Source organism: Corapipo altera, unplaced genomic scaffold (genome assembly GCF_003945725.1).
Source record: "Corapipo altera isolate COAL_440 unplaced genomic scaffold, ASM394572v1 2b, whole genome shotgun sequence".
Taxonomy (NCBI): domain Eukaryota; kingdom Metazoa; phylum Chordata; class Aves; order Passeriformes; family Pipridae; genus Corapipo; species Corapipo altera.
This window is the reverse complement of record NW_020884874.1, coordinates 36,518,047-36,542,862: the sequence shown is the minus strand read 5'-3', so window position 1 is coordinate 36,542,862 and position 24,816 is coordinate 36,518,047. Positions and strand designations below refer to the sequence as shown.

Here is a 24,816-nt window from a genome sequence, read left to right as displayed (position 1 = left end):
GATTTAAGTCTATTACAGTGAAGTACAAATAGATTTTAGTCTTTCCAAAATCTCACCTTGTCCCCAGCTGTCAGATGAAATAATACAGCAAGGATAGTTTCCCAAAAGATTCACTTAACACCTTGAAAAAATAGCTGAAGTGTGTTGATTTCTTTTATCCTGACCTAAAAAATTCAGCTTGTAAGTTCTAGATCAAATCATTCTTGGCTGCCTCTCAGGAAGATTCAAGATGCCCCAAACAACTCCAATGGCACTGACAAAAGCAGAGTATATGGGACATCACACAAAGCACCGCAATAGCCTCGAACATTTTATTTAAAGTGACTTTATTAAAACACTGTTAATATAAAATGTGACCAAGTACAATTTTTTTGTAAGAATGTTTAATAAAAACATATTCAAGAAAGAAGGAGCATCAACTCTTGTTAAGCACAGAAAAAACCTACCAGGATAAGTAAAAAGTTCTGCAGCATGTTCTACCAGCTGGTCCCAATGTGTCTTAGGGTCAAGTTAGCCAATGGAAGAGACAGGCAGTCAAGGTTCTTCCCTAAGAAGCTTTAAGGTATTTATCAGAGATTTAATGTAACACTCCTCAACAGTAGAAGACTTCATTTTCAGATCTCCTCAAATCACAAGAAGATTAGAATTTGCATCTTCATTTTGGATTTAGAATTTTCAGCAGCTCAATGTACAGAAAACTAGATTCACTGGTAACTGTAAACTGCAAGATTAACATTTGTCAGCTTTGAAAAAAGGTGCGAGTCAATGCTAATTATACACCTAAAGAATTTGTGCTAAAGTTGTTCTAAGCTATATTAGAGCTGGATGCTTGTAGCAAATGCTAAAAAAGTGCAGCTAATTAAAAAACAGCAGAAAAGTCCAGGATGGTAACAAGTACTTTCTGAACTGCTGAATGCAGAGATAATATCCATGAATTACAGGAGTTTGTACAACTCAGGAAGAATGTAAATATGCTTTCAGAAGTCTGTAAATAAGACTATGCAATGACTTCCACTCTGTGGCAATCTTCCCCTTTAGCTAAGAAACCTCTTAAGAAAACACTAGAAAAACTGGAAGGTTTGGCCTTGGTGGTTCAAGTTTTTGGGGGAGTGAGGGGTTCGAGGAGGAGTGGAAGGAGAGACATACTTACAGCATTTTCCTTGATCAACAAGTAAGTTTTAATGCTCTATCAGCACACTCTGTTTGTTCAGAGAAAGCAGCACACCAATTAGAGGTAAAGATTCTTCCAGGACATTTCAAACTCTTCCTGTAACAGGTAGAAAGAAGTCCTGCTGCATCCAATTCTGCACATGTAACTGCCCCTGGCACCAAACCAAATGTCAATTGCTAATCCATGAGAAGCCTAGCACAACTATGGTCTAGGAGATGGTGACCTTCTTATAGCCTTGGCTGGGACCATTTAGAGCCCTGTGTTTTGCCTTCTACCCCAAACAAATGCTATGGGACTATTGCTGAGGTAAAGGGAAAAGTCAAACCTTTGGCATTGGAGCAGACCAGTCACTGGCTGTGCGTAGGGGAATTAAGGCTTCAAGGTGAGGTAAACACAGTGAGAATCAGTGTGTAAATCATGCTGCATTTCAGAGACGACAGATTCAAACGACAGCTACTCTTGTTCTCTACATTTTAAACACCAAAGATCATTCAAAAGCAGAACTGGAGGCAAGACTGCTGAGGGCCACCTTGAGATGCCTCTCTGCACCTCAGGAACAAATGTAACCCAGATGTTGAACACTAAAGAGAATGTACCCACAAGGAGGAAAAAGCACCAAAGTTGATGAGTCCTTGAGACGATAAGCTGCTTAAAAACAAAAAAGCCTTACGCTGCTATGACCTCCCATAAACATAGTGGTTTCCTGACATAAAGGTAATCTACACTCCAGAAATTCTCCAGTGCTGTAGTTCCAGCACTAGTATTATGAAGAGTTATGCTCTAGTAAGGAGGCAGTGAAATTGTTAGGCTTGTGTTCCCTGAAGAATTTTGCCAATTCATTAGTTGTTGTTCCATTCCCCTCTACCCACCCCCAAGTCTTTAATCCAGAGAGCAGAAACACCTGTCATTTCCACATATCATTTTTCTAACACTCTTATGTTATTATAGCAGATTTGTAGGGTACAAACACAGTGCTTCTTTGGATCCATCATTTTGGCAATGCCTTTGCCCTCTTCAGAAGAAAAGTGTTTTCAATAAGTGGTACAAAAGTAACTTTCAAACAAAACAAAATCTATAAATCAATGCAATTCTGTATGTTTGTTTTTCGTACTACTTTGGTTAGCTATCTGAAGTATGGAATGATTTTCTTACTTGGAACCATTGCACATGCAACACTATTTCTTACAAGCCATGCTAGCAAGGTTTCGATTGAAAACAGCAATCTGGTCCTGCAGGTTCCATTTGTAGGATACAGAGACTCTCATTTATGTTTCTTTAACATGTGTATGGTAACTTCTCCCATTCTCTCAATACAGTAGCTACCAAAAATTTTAAGAGATATTAAAAAAATATCCAAATGAAACCACACTTCTATCACTGTTTAAAAAACAAAACTGCATATGGTGTTACAAAAGTATACAAAGGCAACATTTAAGAGTTTGAAAGTTACTTCTAGAAAAAGACACAAATTCTAGTAAATTAACATACAAGGAGAAAGGTATTCCACTCCTTCCTCAAAATTGGTTTGATCTGTTTTGAAGTATCTTTTACCAGTTGTCCAGAAAATCAAAGCCAGTCTTCAAGATAACATTGCTTGTACTAGTCTGGAAGGGGAAAAAAAGAGAAATAATATGTAGTTGTTAATTATGGTATTACGAACTCAGTATTTGACTGCCTGTCTACAAAATAAAATTTAAAATGTTGTCTGCCAATATGTCAAGGTCTTTGCCTTGCTCTAGACACCTAAAAACCTACACCATAAAATGCCAGACATGGAAAAATACTCACAATGGCCATTTAAAGGCAATTGCAAATAAAAACAAAATTCTTTTCATGGGCTACAGGCAAAAACTTATTTTTTTCCTTATGGAAAAACTCATAAAGATCAATCTTTTAGACCAGAGTGGGAATTGCAGAGAATGAAACAAACACAGAAGAGAAGCATCACTAATTCAACAGATTGTCTGTTGCAATTATAGTCAGTTGTTTCCAGGAAACTACACAGTTTAAACTTTGATGACAAGTTATTTACTAGGCTATCAAGAACATGCTCACTCCTGCAGTGTTTCACTTTTAGCCATGACATTTGAAGTGATTTTAGTGTTCAGGAAAAGTATTCAAGAGGCACAGGTGAGTCTCTGCATTATCTTCCTAGAGCATGGCTTCCCAGAACAGGGAAGATAATTCAGAGAAGAGGAAAGGAAGAAAATTCTATAATACATAAAATTCTCTGATACTCTGTTCATATTTTGACATGGGGTGTGTGTTTCTCCACAGAGAGAAAAATCAGGCTTTTCAAACTGTTTCAGTTAGCTTGAAAAAATTCCCAAAGGAATTAAAACTAGCAAATCATTAATTTGTAGGAAAACAAGCTAAAGCCTTTAATTAAATTAGAGGACTACCATGGTCACAATTTGCAGCAGAACAGCTCAATAAGCATTATCTCTTAGCTTCAGAAAAAATAACTAATCATAGGGCTTCAAATACTGAAGTGGTTTAAGTATTGTTCTCTCCTAAGTGCTGCCACTTCTCTTGCAACGAGCTACCTCATTCTGTATCTTTCTGACCTTACATAATCTTGTTCAGAATTTAAATAATCACAGTTCAGAAAATAAAGTAGAGAAAAAGTTATGCCATGTGCTGAAGATGTACAGTAATGTGTCAGGCTATTGCCAGAGTGATGCCACAGATTACAAACAGAACTGCACAGTTCTGTTTGAAGAACCGCTCCTCTTCCCTACTTCAGAGTTTTCAGGCTTCAGATCTCTTTCTTTTCTTTCCTTCACTATGTCATATCCTGCTGATCCCTTTCTTTTCTCACAGATCAGCATCTCAGCATCTGCTTTTAAAATAGCTTCAATTGGCTATTGAGCTGCTTAAGGTTATTTTTTGTTGTTGGGTTGTTTGGGTTTTTTAAATAAAAAAACATTCAGAAAGCTAATTCTGGAAGCTCACTCTATTTCTATTTTGGACTTTAAGAGAAAACACATTTGAAAGCAGCGCAGCTGCCTGGGACAAAGCACTGGGAAGTGGCTGTCAGGCTACTGCCTGAAACAGCTGAGAAACTAGTTCACCATTCACCACTATGCTGTGTGCACCAATAAAGTATCCTAGCCTAGACTCCAGCTTATCTACTTTTCAAGTTAAAAATTTATTCTTTCCATTAAGTGTTTTGCTGTTTCAAAAAAACCCTAAAAGCAAACCAAACCAACCAAACAAAAAAATCCCCCACACTCAACCAAAAAAAACCTGCACAACCTCTTTTACTTTATATAGCACATTACTAGGTAGCTTGCTGTCAATTAGCCACTGGGTGCCTTGTCAGCATTTCTGGTGTTGTATTTAAATTACGCCTTTATCCTATGTGTTAAAAAATATTTAATTCAAGTTAATGTGTTAAACTTTTAAACAAAAGGTTAAATAGACTCCTTCACATTTGAAAGATAAAAAGCCATCAAGCTTTATGGAGTCCCTCATCTTTGAGAGTGGCCCTCTCAGATTTTAACGTACTATACAGTTTTTAAATCTAAGGACAGTGGATATAGCAGTACTTACCTGTCCAGGCATTTGTGGGTCTGTAAGTATAGTACCATCAGTATCTTCCTTGTTTGTCCTAGATGATGCCAGATCCTGTGGTGGGTCAGGAAGAAAGAAGTCATCTAGAGAACTAGTGGGGAGTTGAGTAGGTCGAGGTTTCTCCCATTCGAGAGATACGGAAGGTAGGCTGGGGGCGACAGACTTCTCTGGTTTAGTTATGCTCGGCTTCTCAGCTTTTGTCATCTCCTTTGGAGTAGACTCTTGTCTGTAAAAAGAGGGAAGGGGTTTCTCTCCTTTCTCCATGGACTTGATCTGGCTGGGGGTCAGGGACTGGAACTCAGACTTGTCTCCTTCAAACTTTGAGCGCTCTGCATTTATCTTCCAGAAAGAGGACTCCTCTTCCTTTCTGGGTGCTATCAACCCATCAGAGCCAGGGGTCTTATTGGCCTGAGAAGATTTAGGGACTTGGACGCCAGGTGCTGCTTTAACAGGCTGCCTCTGTTCATTTTGCATCTGGGCACCACCTTGTTCTTGTATGGACAGAGATGCAACGCTGAACTCCATCTGACTCTGTTCAGGGTTAAAGAAAAACAGTATTTCAAAGCCCCTCACGAAGACAGTTTTGACCTTCCGACCTTGATGCATATAGGTAATACCTTTGCCCACAGTGAGGCAACTCCCAGACAATAGGTACACAAAGCTAACTTATTTTCTCAATAAATGTCTATTTTTGTAGTTTCATAAAAATAACAATTTTTAAAAGTCTGAAGTGCAAGCAAATATAAGAGTCCTAGACCTGCTGCAGATTAGTCAGAGAAAGCAATCAGGCAATCATATTCGAGTTACTCAGTGCATGCACAGCACTAAAACATTAGAAGAGTGACACTAAAACATCAGAACAGCTGCAGATGTATTTTGAAAATCATAGATGTTTTACATGAAAATATTAAGCAAAAAAGCTTTACAGTGTAGTTTAAAAGACAATCTTCCACTACAGCCTTTGAAATAGTTGGCTACAATTCCACCTACTTCCAAGATAAAGGATTAGATGTAGTGAGTATGCACAGGCAAGTCATTTTACAATTCTAATGCGCCTCTGAAGGAAAAGAAACAACTCCAGCAGGACCAGTTCTTCACCTATTCCAGAACCTTGTTTTGTTTTTACTTGCAGTGCAAATAGCTAGTCCTTTCTGATAGGTAACACTGGGTCAAGGAAGCAAGTGTCCACAGTTGCATGATACAGATCTTGCAAAAGTCACCTGAAAGCTAACAGTACTTCAAAATGTTCATTTTACTTACCACCACTTCAGTAAAATGATTGTCAACTAGTTGCACACTCTTTAGGCTAATAAAAGTTAAGCCTTATTTCACTCTGAGAAACATGTAACCATCTTTAGGAGCACAGACAGCACCATAGCAAGTGCCAGGAAAGAACAACCTAATGTCTAGACTTTTGTTTGCAAAATGGAACAAATAATGCAAAAAAAAAAAAAATTGCATTTACTGTTACAGCTATGCTGTTGCCTGACTGGGTTTGAAAAAACTCAGACGAGTTGTAGCTTTTCCTACAAATAGTTAATAGATACTTTAGAACTTCATTACAGATTTGTGATGTTTTTCCCATTCTACTTCATTACCCAGCCTTTCTGAATAAAACTTCAATAGTATGTATGGGCCTGATTCTAAAACAAGTCCCAGTTGCATATCATTTTCACTAGAAATGTTTGATCTCGAGTCCTACATTATTGTGCATGTTAAGTTCAAAGGGACTCTAGTTCTAGCAGGTCTCACATGACTAGTAGTTAATATTCTGAAACTTCTCATCCAAGAGCAACTGTTAACCCAGCAACTGATTATTTATAAAACAATTTTTTTGAAACAGTCAGCAGCTGCCTACACATAATTTGACTCATAGACTTACTTCTGACCTTTCTAAAGAATTAGATATATTATTTTTCAAAGGTTATAGGCAAGGAAGCACCAAGCTCCATGTTTTCACTAAGAATATACTGTTATCAAAAGATGCAGAACATGAATAAGCTGGAAGTAATTATAGCTCAGCTAGAGTAAGGAGTGCAAGGATACACACAACTCTTACCAAACAGCTCAACACCCCATGCTGCCTGCAAAAAACCTAAGAGGAAAACCGTGGTGCTCCAATTTTTTTTTTCAACAAAAGTCATGACGTAAACCTAAGCGCAGAAGATTTATCCTTAGATAAATTTTGCATAAACAAATTATAGATGCACTGGTGTTGAGGATTATTTACAGTGACTGCCATTCTTTACATTTAAATATAGGGATTTATTTGCCTAAGCTCATTTGGCAGCAGTACTGAATAGAGATTTATCACCCTGAAGTTAAGACGCTTTACGACTTTAGAAATGATAAAATTCCAGCTTAAAAAACCCATAACACAATATAAAATAGACCTGCACTTCTCTACTATCCAAAAGAAAAAATAAAAGACAGATTAAAAAAAAATTCCATCTTGGAAAGCCTAAATTGTGTAAGACTTGTCATGTAGGAATTAAAACAGTGCTACTTTTTATCCTTCAACAGTCAGCTGCCTTCTGAGTAGACTGTGCCAGGGCTCACACTAGGGATGACAGTAGCTAAAGGCCAGTACAGCAGGAGTCACTTTCAGTAAAATGATTCCTTCACCCTCCAGCCCAAGAGAGAGGGAAGGTCAGTGCCCAGAGGGCAGAGAGGCTATCACAACCCCAGATCCACCAGGACAGTGTTGGAAATAAAACCCAGCAAAAACACTGATGGAAGGGAAGCAGGGGTCTGTTAGAACAAAAATCAGAAAAAGTAAACCAACAAGATGCCTCTGCATTTCAATGTCAGTAAGACAGACAAGCAAAGCCAGGCCTCCTGAGAAGTTCTTAGACTGTGGAGCTAAAGATATATTTTATGTTCTTTTTTATGGGTCCAAATATCAACTCAGACGTCTGGTTTGGAAGTGGCACATCACTTCTAGAGTAGAGTGTGGCACTGCAGCACAACTTCAAGCAGTTGTGCCTTTCCAACGTGCTCATGGATGCATGTTCTGAAGAAGATGTCCTTTTTGTCCTCTTAGTATGGAGATCATGGAGTGTACCTTTCCATTTCAGAAGACAGGGCCACCTGACATTTAAGGTTGCATACTTGTATCATGGTATGCTTTGGAGATCAAACAGTTCATAATCTGACATGGAATAATCCAAATTAAAATATTTCTTCAGGAGTTCGCGTTCTCCCACAAGGAAGGTAAAGAAGATAAGATTACCCTGACAGGTTCTGAAAGCACTGCATCTCAGCATGATGTAAATACAGCTCCGTGAGGTCAGATGTATAATTCTACTTCTAGCATTTAGCTCAAGAAGCCAAGAACTTCTGTGGACCAGCCGCAAGATATTCTGTATTCCTTGAAATATATAATGCTTCTATTTGACTTTTGAGGTTACTTAACACAACTAAGCCCCTAAGCTAATGAAAGAAAATGATTAATAGGCAGTATCTTTCAAGTAAAAAAATCGGCAATAAAACACCCTCCCCCGCAAGATAAAACAAACCAAATAACAGAACAGCATCATAAGTAGGAAGATAATTTCACATAGAGATGGAGAAGACCCATGTGTGAAACACCCTATGCTGACATCTAAGTAATGAATAGTGCTGTACACTCTAATGAGTCACTAGACACTACAAATGTGATTTTAATTAGTGTTCTGCTCTCAGTTTCTTACATCAGATTGCAAATTGGCAATTGGTTGCGTCAGCAGGAGAAAAAAGGAAACAATATTTAAAAGACAGTTACCCCCTGAAAAAAGCATTTCCTTTTCCTTAAGGCTTGCCAACCATGAGAGTAGCATCTCTCCTGGCCCCAGTCAATATTAGGGCAGCAGCTCCCCTGTCAAGGGTCATACCATGCGCTCGCTTTCCTCAGGCTGAGGCACAGTTGCTGTGAGCTGCACTGGCATACGTAGCATTCAGCAGTGGAAGGGTGCCTGTGGCACTCTACTAGCTGCCACCCTGGGGAAGCAAACACTGAACACTGGGATATGCTTTCATGATCAAAAGTGAATTGTCATTTAGGCACTGTTTGGGATTCTAGAGAGAGGGTTTCTGTCCCCCGGTGCTTTCATAGATTTTGTATGACTTTAAATGAGCTGAAGTTTCTGCACTTATAATTCTCTACCTAAGGAATAAAATAAAATTATTTTCTTTTTCCTATCCTTTGTCCAAATTGTATTCCTGGGAACTATTCAGCCCAGAAACTCTCAAGAGTTTACAGACAGGCTAGTGAGGTCCCAACTGCAATTTCTAGAAGTTATCGGAATTCAAATAAAAGCTATTAACAGCAGTAGTATTTTCAAGATGTTGCAAGAGCAAATCTTTCTCAACACATTAAGAGAGAGGGGGGAGAGAGAGCATGTGAAAGCATGCAACTATGCAGTATTTTGAGGCAGAGTAAACCTGGAAGTCTGTGTTCTTTTTGGTCTTATCCCTCTGGTCCCAAACCACTGCAAGGGTTCAAATAAAGGATGCCCTGTCTTGATAATTTTTCTGAATAATAAATATGAATAATATTATAAATTGCAGTTTTTAGGAAGCTGTATATCCATCTTTCCTTAAAAATATGATATTAAAGTATTTAGGAATTTTGTTTATTGGATTAAAAAATTTAGACTAAGCTTCAGTCTTAAGGCAGCAATAATCCACCAAATCATACTAGTGGCTGTATATACTCATGAGAAACAATGTATTCTGAAAGAGAGGCACCACACACTGAGAATGTCATGATTTAATAATACTGTATAAAATCAGGTCTCAGTTCATAAGTCTATATTAAAAACAAGATGACCACAAAGAACCCAGGAACTTTTTAAGCATCTTATTCACTCACCAGGAATGTGTAGTATTTTACTAAGCAGTCACGCAAATACAGCCAAAACAAATTGTTTTCCTTGGCAGGCTGAAAAATCCAAATTGTTGAGAAAAAACTGCAGAAACACTGTCAAAAGCAACTTGTTTTAAGCACAGACTAATAAATGCAGAGGTAAGAAAGTCAACTTTAAAAAGATTTAGAAGATGACTTTGCTTTGCTGAATGGACAAAACCAAAATAAATATGGGACTCAAAGTAGTTGCAGTTTTTGCTTTATCTCCTGTGCACATCGTGGGTGTTTTTAGGATCTTTTCAGTCAGAAAGAAATCGTTAGGTCAGCAGAGGCAAATTGCAAGGGCAAAAAATAGAGCCAAGTACTCAAAACCAATCTAAGTAATTTTAGTCCCTACAGAAAGACAATGCCAAATATATATAGCATGGATCTCTGAAGAAATTACATTATATACTCTTTTGTGATATGAACTGCATTCTAGTCTGCCACTGCTACCATCTAGCTCAAGCCAGCTGATGCTGACAGTATCTGGTACATGCCTGGTTTTATGCCCAAAAAGAACTGTCTAAAGAGTGATCCAGGTAACTGAATCCTTAGCTGAGAACACTTGGCCATGCAGAATAAAATAAACATTGAACACAGCTTCTATTACCACAAGGTGGGTTTTTTTTGCTCAAGAACTAATAGTCAACAGTGGTCTTACAGCACCGTGTTTTAAATGTGTTTTAAAGGGAAGGCTAATCCCAAAACCTCAGGGATCACGCTTCTTTCCTTCCAAGGAAGCATTGCCATTTATGCCTGTTTGGTAAAAATAATTATGCCAAATTATAGTTTATAACAAACAATTTTAATATCAGGCTGCTAAGCGAAGGAAGGAAAAAACTCTTTTCTTGAACTTTTTTCCTATTTAAAACAAAACAAAATCCTCCACAACTAGGACTTGTATGAAGAAGGATACTGAAGTCTCTCTTTTAGTTTTAGATAAGGGAAACAGTTTGCAAACTGTGTTTCTTTGTAAGTGGAATTTTTCTCTTCCTAAATCATTGCTAGGATTAGATCACTTCTGTAGCAATATAATTAGGGAATTAAGACATGGAGGCAGCAAACAGATTATTGAAGGGATTGAAGCTTGACACTTCCTTGTTTTGCTTTTTTTGGTTTGTTTGTTTAAACACACCTTGAAGGCTTTTCTTTTCAACAAATAGCTGATGGTCTGTTGAAAATAGAAGAGAGCTGCCAATTATTCTACCTGTATCAAAAAAACCAAATTTTTAGATATGCATGTGTCAATTTCAAGCATTTGGAATAAAACCTGTTTTCATTAATAGCATGAATTAGAAATAGATTCCAATTTACTCCCATGCTGCTCAGGGCAATCAGTGTGTTAACTGAGGTGGCAGACTGAAATTATATTTTCTGCCCATTATTAAATTATTAAAAAAACCCCAACAAACAAACCAAAACCACAAAACCCACAAAGTTCTCAGTTCAGGAAGAGTTGCAGAGAAATTTTATTTCCAAACGCAGGCATGATTTTTGTTTTCCATTTATATCTTGAGGTCCATGCTGAGTTTCACTGAATTTTTACTTCAAACAAACCAAGAAACCTCAAAGGCTAAACTCAGCCAAAATGTTGTCTTTCATCTCATGTAAACCTGAAGCCATAAATAGAATGCCCTGAATTCATAAACCTGGCTAGAGCTCCATTTAAAAATGTAACCCACATTTCAAGACATTATGTCCATGAGGGCTCCACCCATGAACCAAATCACTCCCTCCAATTCAATCTCTGGTTTTAAAATGTCAGCCTATTTGCAGTGCCAAGAGAACTCATTGCTTCCTGAGTAGTTTTCCTTCCGAGAAGTGATATCATTATCTACTAAAAATATTATTTTTAATGCTGTCAAACAGCTAACTCAGCAACTTACATGGTATTTCTACTTTGATTTGTTTGAGGATTTAAAAATAAAAAGGTAAGACAAGAAATACATATCAAACTGCTAAAAATACTGGAGACACTCATGCAAGTGTTTGCTGTGATAAGATGACTTAAGCCGTATCTCACATTTGTGTTTAAAATGAGAACAAAGAAAGCTTATTTTTGACACAAGTGAAGTTATCAAGCGCTTCAACAATATTCTGTCCAAAATGACCGCAATTTAGTACACTGTTCTCTGGGTAAGTTTGACAGCCATGGAATTAGGGAATCCATTGCACTAGCTCCTGTAAGAAAAATTTATCCTTACCTAATCCTCTAGAATCCCCTATCTTTACCTAGAGTCCCCACTGGCATCACTGTAACACCTGAGAGGCTTCATCTTGGGAGAATACATGCTCTCTGCTCTTCTCATTACCCTCTTAGTTTCCCTCACGTTAGTTACAAATACTGATTTTGCTGCTTTATTTTTCTGACTCTCACTGTTAAAAAAAAAAAAAAAAAAAAAAAGCCTAGTGGTTTTACTTATTTACATCTTTATTTTGCTTTGCAAAAGCCACATTACTTTCCTTGGGTAAAACAGATCACATTCATGCACATTCAGGCATTAAAGTGAGATCAGGGGAAAGAATACTGTGGAAAGACTAACCCTTCATGGGATAGAGCTCATGGAATGGAAAGAGCCTGATGGCCTTAAATAACAGGAGGAACAGATTTGGCTCACAAGACATTACACGTGCATTACAACATATCAACCTTACTGAACAGCTCATTCAGGTTTCCTCACATGGGACCAGTTCAGCAAGGATACTTTTTCCTCAGCTGGTACCTCATGGGAAAATTGCCTTCCAGTATCACCTTATTAAAGTACTGGTTAGGGAAGAGATCAGAGTAAGCATGAAGCAAGATCTCCACCTTTAGAAAAGGAAGACTCAGCAGCTGAAGGATTTGGCTGAAAGACTGATACAATATGAGGCACCGAATTAAAACCAAAAGGAAGCACCCACAGAAAACAATCAACCCACACCCTGTAAAGCCAGACAAAACGGATTCCCTAGAGTTTTGCTAGAGAAAAAGGTCAGGCAACTTGTCAACCTACAGCTGAGGCACAGCTTTTATCCCTGGTCAGCAAGCAGGGAGCAGGGGAGAGGGAAGCACAGCTGCATCAGCCATGACGATTACTTCTAAAGCAGCCTCCTCCCCACCTCACTTCTTTTCAGCAGCCACACGGGTGTTCCCATATCATTCCATGATCCTCCATTCATTACAGTAAAGGATGAAACTAGCGCATCTATCCACTTGGGTCCCTCAGTTTGAAACAGTAGGATGACAGCAGAAATAACCTTAATCAGCAAGTGATAAACCACAGGCTGGGTTCACAAATCCTTCACTAGACATTCAAGATTAAAAAGAAAAAGAGTATCAATTAAAGAGAAAATCCATTCAAATGCAGATGCATCTCAATTTGGATCACCAGTCAGTGCATTACACGAAGCATTATCCTCCAGGAAGTTCAAGTATTCAGAACTTACAAAGTATTATCAAGACAGAGCATATAAATATGATTGCAGCTGCCATGTTCCCAAATCTGAGTTTTTGGATTCATACCGAAAAACAGAGGAGACACAACAGTGCTGTCTCCAACATATGATTTATTACACCTTATTGTCAATGAGGTCCACACTTTTCTCACAGCTTTTCCTTTCTTGGCAGCTTCACCCAAGTACACCCATGTTCAAAAGCCTCTTTGATATTATACTAAGAGCCAGTGGCTGTTTCTTCTGAAGATTCTGAAAGACAGGAGGGCTTGCCTGAGCTACTAGGCTTCCACTGCAGGAAATTTTCCACTGGTTCCTGAACCATCACAGCTTATAAGGGAATTTTAAGGCAAGTGAAGACTGGCATTGGTTTCTCTTAAACCCCGGCACTGTAGGCTGCCGGGACCCAGGAGCCACATCAAGTTAGAGGTCAATCAGCTTCTGCAAAGCACAGATGGGGCGCTAGCTACAGGCAGTGACCTTGAGCAGGGAGGGCGAGGGTCAACCAAATTAATTTAGTGTTCACTGGCATTTCCAAATAATTACTCTGCATTAGGCTAAGATTATATTCATAAGCTCATACATGATTATCTACATAGTTCAAGGGCAAAAAAAACCCAAGCCAAAACAAAATAAAAACAGGGAATAGGGCAGAAGCAGCTTTTTCTGACAGAGAACACAAAGTCTGAAATGTATGATTAAATTAATATGTTCCCCATACACAGCTGAGAAAGGCAATGAGCTGTGGTTTTGCTCCCAGAATTTCTTCAACAAGAAGAATTAAGCTTGATTTTCCACCACAAACATGGTACAACCATATTTCCTCAAACTGCATGTTCAGAAAGATGGAGAACTCTGGCTCCATGTTAGGCATATGAGAATCCCATCGTAAATAATACTTTAACAAAATACCAGCAGTAAAGTGAGAGGTGAAAAACAGCAACACAACAACTCCCAAACCAACTCACCACAGAAAGAAAAAAACCCCACCACATTCTTTTTTTAAGGAGATGCCTTTTGGAGATGTAATAACATAATGCTTGTATCATAGCCTCAGGTCAACAAGTTTCATTACATTTGTTGTAGGACCACATTCTAAGTCATAATAAAAAGATGAAGCATAAGACAGGCCTTAAGAAAAAAATCCAATCAAGTTACTAGATACCTGCACCTTTCTCACCCCATTTCCTAGTTAGTTTACTCCTGCCTGCCAAAGTGAAATATGGTTATATTTATACAATATCTGATAAACATGGAAAGTTGATTAAAAAGTTTGCCATGAAAAATCAAATAATTTGTAATTAATCAGTTTTACACCTGCACTTGAAGCCAGAAGCTTAGTTCATGAAGTCCCATTTTGTGTTTCTGTTGATGTAAATCAAAGTACATCAGTTCTGTATCATTTGCAGGATAGTCACTTTACACAGCTCTCATAGAATAAAGGTGATAATAGTCTATCAAGTATAAAAATGAAGACAATAAATGCATAAGGAAAAGTATAAAATGACAGACCAACATTAAAAGTAAAATTGCTGCATATTTACCTTCGTCTCCCAGGAGAATGGAGCTGAGTGTTCATCTTGCCAAGTTATGTCCTGAAATAAAATTCAAGAATGACTAAAAATCAGAACAACAACTTTACCTGCTGAGAAGCATCATACAGATGGCATTACATTACACTGCTGGAACTGTAACAACTACTACCACACAACTTGCTAAAAAGTGAAAGCCCTACTTGAAGATGGCGCTGATTACATTTTAGGACTGACTGAAAGCAAGTTCTTTGAGGGGAAGGTTATCAATACTATACCAATTTAATCTACAAAATATACGAAAGTTTAACCTGGTCTAAACTACTTGAAATGGCTTCTCAACAAATAGCTTTAAGATGTATCATATTTCCAGTTTTCTACTAGGCATTTCTTTGGTAGCCACTAGCAACACACAGGGATAGAAAAAAACAAAAGGAGAAAGGGAAATAAAGTCCCATTTCCTCCCCTTGGCAAACCGAAGAGCATGTGCACAACCAGGCAGTCACGTGGCAGTGAAACAGCTGTGCAGCCATCAGGACAAGCCACAGCTGGATCCAGCCCTGACAAAACACATAATCATGCCACTTCAATGACGGCTGGTCTGAAGTAAGAATTCAGTGGTGTTGAAAGAGCCACACGACATCCACAGAGTAAAATCCCAATCTGAAATCAATTCTTTTAAGAAGGTATATTTCTGAAAATAATCCCAATTTGAGAAATTTAAATAATCTCTTCATACACGGCATGCCCTCCAGAAATACATGACCCACATTGAAAAAAGGAGGAGTGAAATAATAAAAAAAATTACTGTATTTCATATTTTTTTAAGACTTAAAACAAAACTATTGCATTTCTATTCCTAGTCATGGCTGGGTCTCACTGGTACACTGGACAGTCATGCTGGCAGAGGCTGTGAGTTGCACCCTCCATACTGAGTATATCCCTGTTTGGCCACCCCAGTATATAAGAAAGGAATGGGAGTTGGAATACCATATGGAAAGAGAAAGGCCAGGAGTAACCATGCAGGACTTTCATACTCCTGCTGTTCAGAGAATAACAGAACTAGACCGTGTTTTAAGACAACACAGGAACCCCACATCTCACTGTGACTGCTCTTTTCTTCTTATTTGTGATCTCTGCCTTTATATAAATGTATTTCTCAGACATCTGATAGCATTCTCTTGATTTGCCATCTTATTTCACCCTAGGCAGATTTTGCTGGCCAAGAGCTATGAGATCACAATTAAAAATGTCTGAAACCACGTCCTAAACATGAAAACATGTCATTCTCCAACTATTACTCATCTGTGAAGCACAGGGTTTCTCACAGCAAAGCATTTGCTCTTAGATCCCATGTACTTAGAAAGAACTGGGCTGATAGAGATCATCTAAGAGGAAAAGCCTGGACTCTGCTGGATCCCACATTCTGGCCAAAAAGGAAATTTGGTAAAGGAAATTTTTGCCAAGAACACAAATGTAATACCAGGTTCTCTCATTCCAGGAAACAGATACTCAGATGTACTAACATTTAAAGAAAACAAAGGCGATAAAAGTCTGCTTTTTAGTATCTATCAGTATTTGCACTGTGCTGCTGACCGCATGGGCATGCCACACCACTCAGTGTGTGATCCCTCACAGAAGGTGTATCAAACTATTTCAAACTCATTTTAGGACTATACCATTTGCCTCTGAAGCACATATGACATGAATCAAAGTCTGAAAGGGAAGAGAGATGGGACAACCCAACCACTGGATTGAGTCTCACACACAAGGCAGGACTATAACCCTTCTGTCCACATGGGGTCTGGAAAAATCAGTACTTGATTTCAACCACAAGGACACAAATGAAGTTCAGAGAACACTGTAACACTCCTACATGCTGTCACAGCACCTTAAAGCTCCAGACATGTAGGCAGAGCTGCCAGTGGGTTTTACCTTAGGAATTTAAAGGAAGCTCTGTCTTCTTGCCATTTACAGGACAAGCAAACCAGCTGTGGACCAGTTTTAAACTTGGGTGCAAGCCAAGGCCATCCTTGTCCTTGATGCAAGACATCCAATTCTTTATTTTCCTGTATCTGAGGCAAGTGTAGACAGCACTGGGAGGGACCTCTTCACCCAATGCTCTCTGCACACTCTCAACTCAGTGATGACACCACTGTTGTGAGGCTGACCACAGAGGGATAGTAAAGCAGCATGGAAAAGGCAGAGTGAAGGTATGAGATCATCATGCAGCAGGATACATCACTCCCTACAAGGCAAAGCAAGTCAGCCTCCCATTTCATAGAATCTGATGTCTTCTCAACCATCATTGCACCTGTTGGAACCTCAACTTGTAACCTCAACCTCCAGCATAGGCAAGCAAAAAGCTCTTGAAATGAATTAACAGTATTTTGGTACCAGTTGTTAAAAAGTTCAGGTTAGAGATAAAATCTAAGACTTTCATAGACTATTTCAAAAGATGGAATTAGTAGACATTTGTTAGGCATGAGCAGTTCCCTAAAAGAAGAGGACCATAGATTTGTTTTTCTTAAAAGGATGGCTCATTGTATCTTGGACTGCACAGCCCAGCACACCTCAGAGCCAGTAAGTCTGAGGAGCTCTGTCCACTTTCAAGAGATCTTCCATAGGACATAGCAAAGAATAAAATAGGATAAGACATGGTTTGAGGATACAAACCTTCAAGGAGGTGATGTCTGTGGTTATTTGACGTGTACTTCAGGGTAGGATGAAGGAGACAGTTGACGAGTTCTGTCCATTGCCAGGGAAGGGAAGGAAGTTTGTGGCCTCCACCTCTTGTGCCCTCACACAGAGGACATGAAGAGGAACAAGTGAGAAGCCAGAGATTATACTTCAGTAGTTGCCTACCTGAAGTGCCTGATTCATGTTTGTCATCAACAAAATATGAGAAATAACTTCGATGTAGAATAAACAAATTCTTATACATTTGAAAAAACTGGAAGCAAAATAATAAACTATTTCGATATTAACAAACGAGAATTATGAGTGAAAATTCTAGAGAAAAAGGCCTCAAGGCTATTTATCATCAACATAGATTAGGAAAGATCCATATCTGATCAGCTTTTGTTTCCAACACACAACAAAGCCTTCTTCCAGAAAGAAGGCAAATAAATAAACTTTTGTTCACCAGTGTTAAAGAAAGAACCTATTTGTAAGAAATGGGGCCTCATGTAACATATTTCAGAGCTGAAAAAGACAAGAAAAAAAGAGAGAGAGAGGCAAAAATCTGGTCATACACTTGACTTCAACAACCAGCTGCAAAATATATAAAGAATCACAAACTATATTTGCTGTATGTAGGCAGCTTGTTGCAAAACAGAATCTGAATTTCAAAATGGAAGACACTGGTAGAAAAATGCCTGCGTATCTGACATGACCATTGCTCAGTATAGCTGTCAGTAAGTGGGAAAGTCACAAACCCACCAACAAATGCATCTTGGAAGTATTATCAGAACAGGACTTGCTGGTTTTCGGGGTTTAACTGCACTCAAAAGCTGCCCTGCATTTTTCGTTTTTTAAAAAGCACAACTCTCTAACAGGCCCAACATAAAAGTTTTTGCTCTATTGACTATTTGTTGCTTTAAAGCATTTTTAAGTAGGGATGTAAAAGGGTTGATCCTTTGCTTGGTGCCAAAGTTCTTAAGGCTAAGCAAAACAAAATACCATATCTGTCTTCAGGTAGATTAAGTCAAGCTTCCCTATTAAAAGACAATCAATGAAGCTAATCGAAGTCTCCTACCTGTCTTTGCTCCACATGAAATGCTTACTACTTCTTAAAGCATATGGCATTTACTTCAATGAAAAATTTAGTTATTTCAAGTCCAACTCTTTGAGCTACTGAATACTGCTCAAATATTGAATATCCATTTAAAGAGAAAAAAAAATTAAAAAAAAGGAAAATCAGACCTTGAATCCATGCGAATGCCACACACTTATGGATAAAGAGGGACAGTATTAAGAGAACAGTGAGAACTTGTTGTAAACTACTATCTAAACTTTCACTGAATCAAACAGAGGATCCAGTGGCACCAACTAACACCAAACCAGCCGCTTAACAAAGGCTGACCACTACAGCAGGCAAAGGGTGGTAGCCTCTTATACACTCTGGTTTTCCACTGGTTCCTCTCATAACTTATGACACATTTCAAAAATAATCAATTTTTATTACATTCATATTCAATCCTGGTTTCTATTTTCAGATTTTCCTCCATTCAGTTAACCTTCTTTTCTACCGCTGCGGGCATTAGACATGAATGGAGAAATGCCAGTAATTGGAGGCTTGTTAGGAAAGAGGAAGCTCTGTTTGAAGGTCGCAGCCTCCAAAAGCCCTCAGTCAAGAGGTCTAGACTGTCTAGATACAGAAAATTATGGTGAAGCAACAAATAATCTCCTGGTGCTGGGCTCATGTGTGATGGTAGCAAGTCAATCTTCAGGAAACAGTACAAAACTTATTTCATGGGGGTGTTAAATGACGCTGCCAGCCTAGAAGAAACGAAAAATATGACCTAGACCAGCCAACTCTAGAAAACCGAACAAGACAGAGAGGTAAGGGATGTTGGATTTTTCTAGCAGGACGTGTTAGAGAACACCGGGTCCTGCGACCCCATCAAGGTTATTGAGCTGATGTATTCTGGGGTTCATCTCAAACAGAAGTCTTAGCTTGACACTGTGAGGCTGACGGTGGACATGTAATGGCTGGTTAGTGCTTGCATGCACCCTCACCACGACAGCGTGGTGCCCACAGGTACAGCTGCCAAGCAGAACTGGGTGCCACCCAATCCAACTCTGCTTGAGAGAAATGCTGCTTGGGGAATCAGGGAGCCTAACTCCTGTACTTCAGTTTCTTTCATCAAGCTTTTTGAGACTTCTAAAAATACCTTCAGTTCTTTGACAGCAATATGGGAGATTAAAAGAGCAGCTCTGGTGTCCTGGCACAAATAGTCTTTGGGACCTGCTTTCACAGTGCCTGCACAGCTTCAGTTATTAACTCCATGGCTGGTGATGCTGCAATGAGCATACGATAACAGAAGAGAAGAAGCAGTGGCATTCAGCTGACTTTAGGCATTTGCTAAGAGTCACACATGGTGCTGCAGTGCTCTAACATTACGAAATGACTGGATCATGGCTGCAGGATGCCATGGTCCTGTTACCGCACATCTACTTTCTCTAACACCCTTCCCACACAGCCAACATACTGAAAGGTGTTTTGAAAATGTAAGAGATGCTTATAGTTTGAGAACTTACAGTCCTGGGCTATCAGTTCAGGAGATAAATTTGGTGTTAGAAAAGATATATGTGAAATGGTGGGAGCGAGAAAGAGAGAACCAACTGTCCAGAGATACGAGACCACTACATATATCCTCTGGACCACCTTATGAAAGTGGTCAAATGCATGAAAGTGGGACTGAAATGGTGAGAGGCCTGGACGGGTAAATCAGTATCTTCATCATTCATCCTTGGTTTGCTTTCTCCCTAGACCTCTAAAGAACATGAGGTGAAAGAGATAAAATTTCCATGCTTAAGCAAGCACAGGTAGATCACTACAGATTTCAACATCAGTTAACAGGGAAGATGAGCTGTGGCTGGAAACTTGAAACCTTTGGAGCAGGTGTCAGCAAGAACATCACCAGATCAAAACACTCTCACTGAAAGTGCTGCAAAATCAACAAGTGATTCTGAGGCATGCAGACTACTCTCCATTTCCTTGCCTTGGGATACCATACATCAATAGACAGGGACAGCAGCCAGGACCAATCTAATTGCCCTGAGCAAGCGCTGGGTGACCACAGTACATGTAGCAGTTACATGTCTTACAAAGACAGCAGGAGCACAACTCAGTAAGCTCTTAGACCAGAAGACAAGAAGATAATAAAGCTCTGTAGACCAAGCACTTGTAAGCCTGGAAAGCTGAACTGAAATGGCAAGAGACTGGCCACAGTAGCTCTGCAACAGCAGGACAAGGAGGAACAATTAGTGAGCCAGGGCAAATGTCCAACAATCAGGTCGAATGCCAGCAAGGGAGCCAGGGGAGAGGAAGCTATCAGATGAAGAGCCAGGAAAGGTTCCAAGGCTCAATAGTGCAGTTGGAAGAACTAAAATGGAAATCGAGGATGCCAGAACGAGTGGAATCTCTTTTCTTCAGAGAACCGATTTATATTAACTTCTGCTTAGAAGTCAAGGAGGAAGTCAGTTGAGGTGGATCCTTCCAAAATGAAACACTTTGTATCAAGTATTTTAATGAATTCTTTGATTAATGGCAACAGAAACACTAATACTATGCATTTTGTAACTGCATTTGGGGAAAAGACGGGAAAGAAAACAGCTTGCTGAATTTCAGATGGACTCTCTAGCTGTTTTGTCAAGTGGGAAATTATTATTTCTACACAGTACAGCACAACAGCCTACAACACGCTTGCTTTCCTTCCAGACCCACATAATTCAAAGCAGAAAGCATACCAGAGCTCTCTGAGACTGGGAAAGCTGAACGTATTTACAGTCATTAACCTAAATTCTTTCACAACTAACTTTTAAATTTCCCTTCAAAGTTTGTTTGCACAATCAAATTTGTTGTCTTGTGTTCTTCTATACCTCTCTTTCACCATTACTATCAAATATTTACCTAGAATTTTGGGTATCACAGACTAAACAAAACTGAGCTTGACCCTGTGTTCTCACACCTTCCTGACAGGTGAAACACAGGGAGCAGTCTTCTAGCACAAAGCTCCTTGGGAACCATGATGCCCAGAATCAATGTGCCTCATATGCTTCCTATAGATCCTATTGCAAGGGATACTGGAGAGGAGGCTAAAAGTAGCACTGTTCTCTTTAAATTGGATTGATGATTACAAATGCAGAAGCAGATTATGGGGTTTTTTTTCTGGTAGAAGCCACTTGAGTTAATTAACAATAGGTTGCTGTAAGTTATTATACGAACATAGGGAAAGAGACTGGCTCTGTAATCACACAGAAATGTAAAAGAAAAGAAAACAAAGGGAAACAATACACAGAATAAGAGACACAATATCTGAAGAGCACTGTCAGGTTTCTTCAAGCATTATTAGACTTTCCTCTTTAAGGGATCGCACTCGGTAACATGACCCACTGCTCCAGACCGCGTACCCTTATACCTATGGATTTCCAGAAGGGCTGCCACGCTTTGCCATTAGATAGACGGCTCTCAAAAGGTTCGAAATCCATACTTTGTGCCATCTATCTTTCCACACCCTTGTTTTTCCTGGCACGTGACATGGAGCAGGCTGCATTTTTTTAAGGTGTCAAACATGCCAAGAGCTGGAATGTTTTCAGTGTTGTATTTTTAACTGTGTCTAAAACTAGAAACAAAAAGGAAGAGACTTAATTCAGCCTATATTCCCTACAGCCTATATTCAGCAAGGGACTATGCCCAGTGCCAGTCAGGGCCATGCCCCGCTGTCGGGGCAGCTGGGACTGGCCTCTTCTCCAAGTCTCCGCTCTGCAAAACCCACTCCAGCGTTACCGTCGCTGGCGCCTTCCCTGCTTTTACAGTGTGACCGAGTCCCCCCGCGCGCGGCGTAACATCCCGCCCTCGCGCACAGCCAGGGAGCCGGGAAAGGAATAAACCTCATCACCGGGACAACTCCCCCCAGTGAGGCGAGGAACACTCGCGACCCTCCGCAGCCCAGCGCCGGCGGCACCGGCGAGCAGGAGCAGCGGCAGCCGGGGCAAGGCTGCGGCCGCCCCGCCCGGGCGGCGGAGCCATGGGTGGGGAGCGCCGCTCGCCCCAGACCCGCCGGCGCCCCCTCCCCTCGGTGCCCTGTCGCGGCGCGGCCCCCGCGGTACCTCGTCTCCGAAGCGCACCACCTTCTGCCCGGTGTTGAGGCGCAGGCTGGGGTAGGAGGGGGGCGGCGCGGGCGGGCGGGCGGCGCCGCGGTGCGCGGCGTAGCGGGCCTGGACGTGCGGCTCCACCAGGCACTTGTCGATGATCTCGTCCTGCTGCCGGGGCGGCAGCCGCTCCCACTCGGGCCCGTAGCGCTCGCGGATCCGCTCCTTCTCAGCCATGATCTTGCGCGCCATGGGGCTCAGCGAGGAGAAGTAGCTGAACCGCTTGCGCTCCCGCTCGTCCAGCGGCCGGTTCCCGTTCATCACCGCCGTGCGGGAGGCGGCGATCGCCGCCGCCATGGACGCCATGGCCACCCCGCCGCCAGCCCCGCACTCGCACGGCGGGAATAGGAATGGGAAGAGAACCGCCCCCTCCGCTCCCCTCCGGCAGACGCCGCCTCCCCTCGCTCCCTATAAAGCCGGGCCCGGCCACCGCCCCGCGCTCCCCGCCCCCCGCACGCCCAGCGCCGGCGGCATTCCCTGCCCGCCTCCCCCGCGGCGCCGCCCGCCGCTCCCGGGTGGGGGGAGCCGACCTTCCTCCGTCTGCCTCGCAGCCGGCCAGGGACAGAGGGAAGCGGGGAAGCCACCTCCCGGCCTTGCTTCGGTCTCGTTACCGTCGGTAGCCTGGGGCTGACCGGGCCCCGCTGCCCTCAACTGCTCCTACCGTAGCGCTCGTCTCCCACAGCCCTTCCCCTTCTTTCCAGAGGAGACAAGTTTCAGTATTCCCACGCTGCCAGGGCCAGGAGCACCAGGAAACGATTTGCCTCAGCTGGCAGAGTGGGCCAGAACCAAGAACCTGCCTTTCCTAACTTCTGAACAAGTATTACATGTTTCTTAACACGATAGAAGGGTGAGCAGCTGCTGTCAGAAGGGACATGATGCCTGGGATGAGCTATTTTATCCAACTCAACAGGTTTAGGGAGCAAGATGGTCTAAAGCTTCTGTATTATTTTGATAATACAAAAAATTGCAGCCTAAGTGTAACAAGTCCATGCAGTAAGCATTAGTTATACTGGTAAAACAGTATAACTGTACTGAAGTAACTAGGTTTTCTGGTCTCTTCCTTCACTGTACAAATGCTCTCTTTTCCTGTAACAAGTCCTAACTTTGGCAAAGCATTCACAGAGGTACCACACAAACTCACAAAAGACGTCCAAAGTCTCCGGGGGTGGGGACACATAGTTCCTCTTTCCACAAAAACAAAGCAAACTTACCTAAGACAGGCAAATATGCCAGAAGATTTATGTGAGGCTAAATCTATTTTGATTTTTGGCCTAGGTACTTGCATGTGAATTTGTACTATCTTCAAAATAGATTACACAGTCACACAAATATTATGATTTAGATTAATGGTTTTTCATTGCTTAGCCAATTTTTTTTCCTCACTAAGCTTTCTTTGACATTATTCTTAATCGATAAATGGTTGGGACTGCAATACATTAATGTTCCCATTTAAGAGTTCAAATGATATCGCTAGACCAGCTGTCTAAGATGACACAGAAGAGGATGGAAAATGATAATTAGATTTTCCACATATTTGGTTCTTAGGAGGTAATTAGTTCCCCAAGTCATCACATACCAGCCCAGTTATATAATCCTGTTTTGTTTGTTAAACTTGTTTGAGAGCACTTGACTTGAGCTCGCTTTCTTAGTCATCTGCATCACGCCCAGAGAAACAAGCCTTTGAAACACGTATGTACACACACACACATTCACAGTGGTGTAATCCATGTTACACCTACCCTTCTTTGATGTCCCATCAATCTTTTCCTCTGGCATCAGGGGGTGGGTGTGAAGTCAGTCACAGGAATAAGAAATGAGGAGAAGGAAACCCAGACATTGGTACATGCTTTGTTTGCCCAGGCAATTTTTTTCTTCCCCACCATCCTTTCTCCACCTCCTCTGGTCTAATCCCTAAAACAAGAAACCTCTTATTTTACAGTTCCAAGGACTGTCTGGTCAAGTGCCAAAGCTGACTTCCCCTTTCTCAATGAGTAACACAAGTTGTAAGAAAACTTACAGCCTTAAAAGAAAGATCACACCATTAGAATACAATCAAGGCATAAAGTTTGGCATCTCTTCCAGGCTACTGAACCCATTTCTCCATTAGATAGGCAGAAAGTAACAATTCCTTTTCTCCATAATTAAGTCTAGTAGAGGTTTTTGAAACTTCTGGACTTTTAAACAGAAGAAGGAAATAGTGCTTATTTCTGGTGGGATAGAGGAAGGTACTCAAGCAACAAAATGGTGGAAAAATACCTTTGTCACATTTGGAAAGCAACCCAATAGTTTCAATCAAAACTGACAAGCCTCCTTTATTCTTACTTGGAATGAAACACCTA

The 24,816-nt window shown here is 40.7% G+C and overlaps 1 protein-coding gene across 1 annotated transcript; it reads right to left on the bottom strand.

The window, feature by feature from the left end:
* Window positions 1-309: 309 nt before the first annotated feature.
* CUNH1orf198 (chromosome unknown C1orf198 homolog) lies at window positions 310-22,854 on the bottom strand. Its single transcript, XM_027634156.1, has 4 exons — window positions 22,436-22,854; window positions 14,612-14,662; window positions 4,727-5,278; window positions 310-2,775 (listed from the first exon to the last, which is right to left on the bottom strand). Exons 1-4 carry the CDS (start codon window positions 22,781-22,783, stop codon window positions 2,719-2,721), a joined length of 1,008 nt encoding a protein of 335 aa, XP_027489957.1. The 5' UTR covers window positions 22,784-22,854; the 3' UTR covers window positions 310-2,718.
* Window positions 22,855-24,816: the final 1,962 nt, after the last annotated feature.

What these genes read in the sequence shown, in the direction of transcription:
- CUNH1orf198 (XM_027634156.1), bottom strand. Translation starts at nt 22,783, where the DNA reads ATGGCGTCCATGGCGGCGGCGATCGCCGCCTCCCGCACGGCGGTGATG. An exon ending in TGGTGCGCTTCGGAGACGAG is followed by an intron (nt 14,663 to 22,435) that starts GTACCGCGGGGG and finishes ATTTTATTTCAG; the next exon opens with GACATAACTTGGCAAGATGA. An exon ending in ACCCACAAATGCCTGGACAG is followed by an intron (nt 2,776 to 4,726) that starts GTAAGTACTGCT and finishes TTCCCCTTCCAG; the next exon opens with ACTAGTACAAGCAATGTTAT.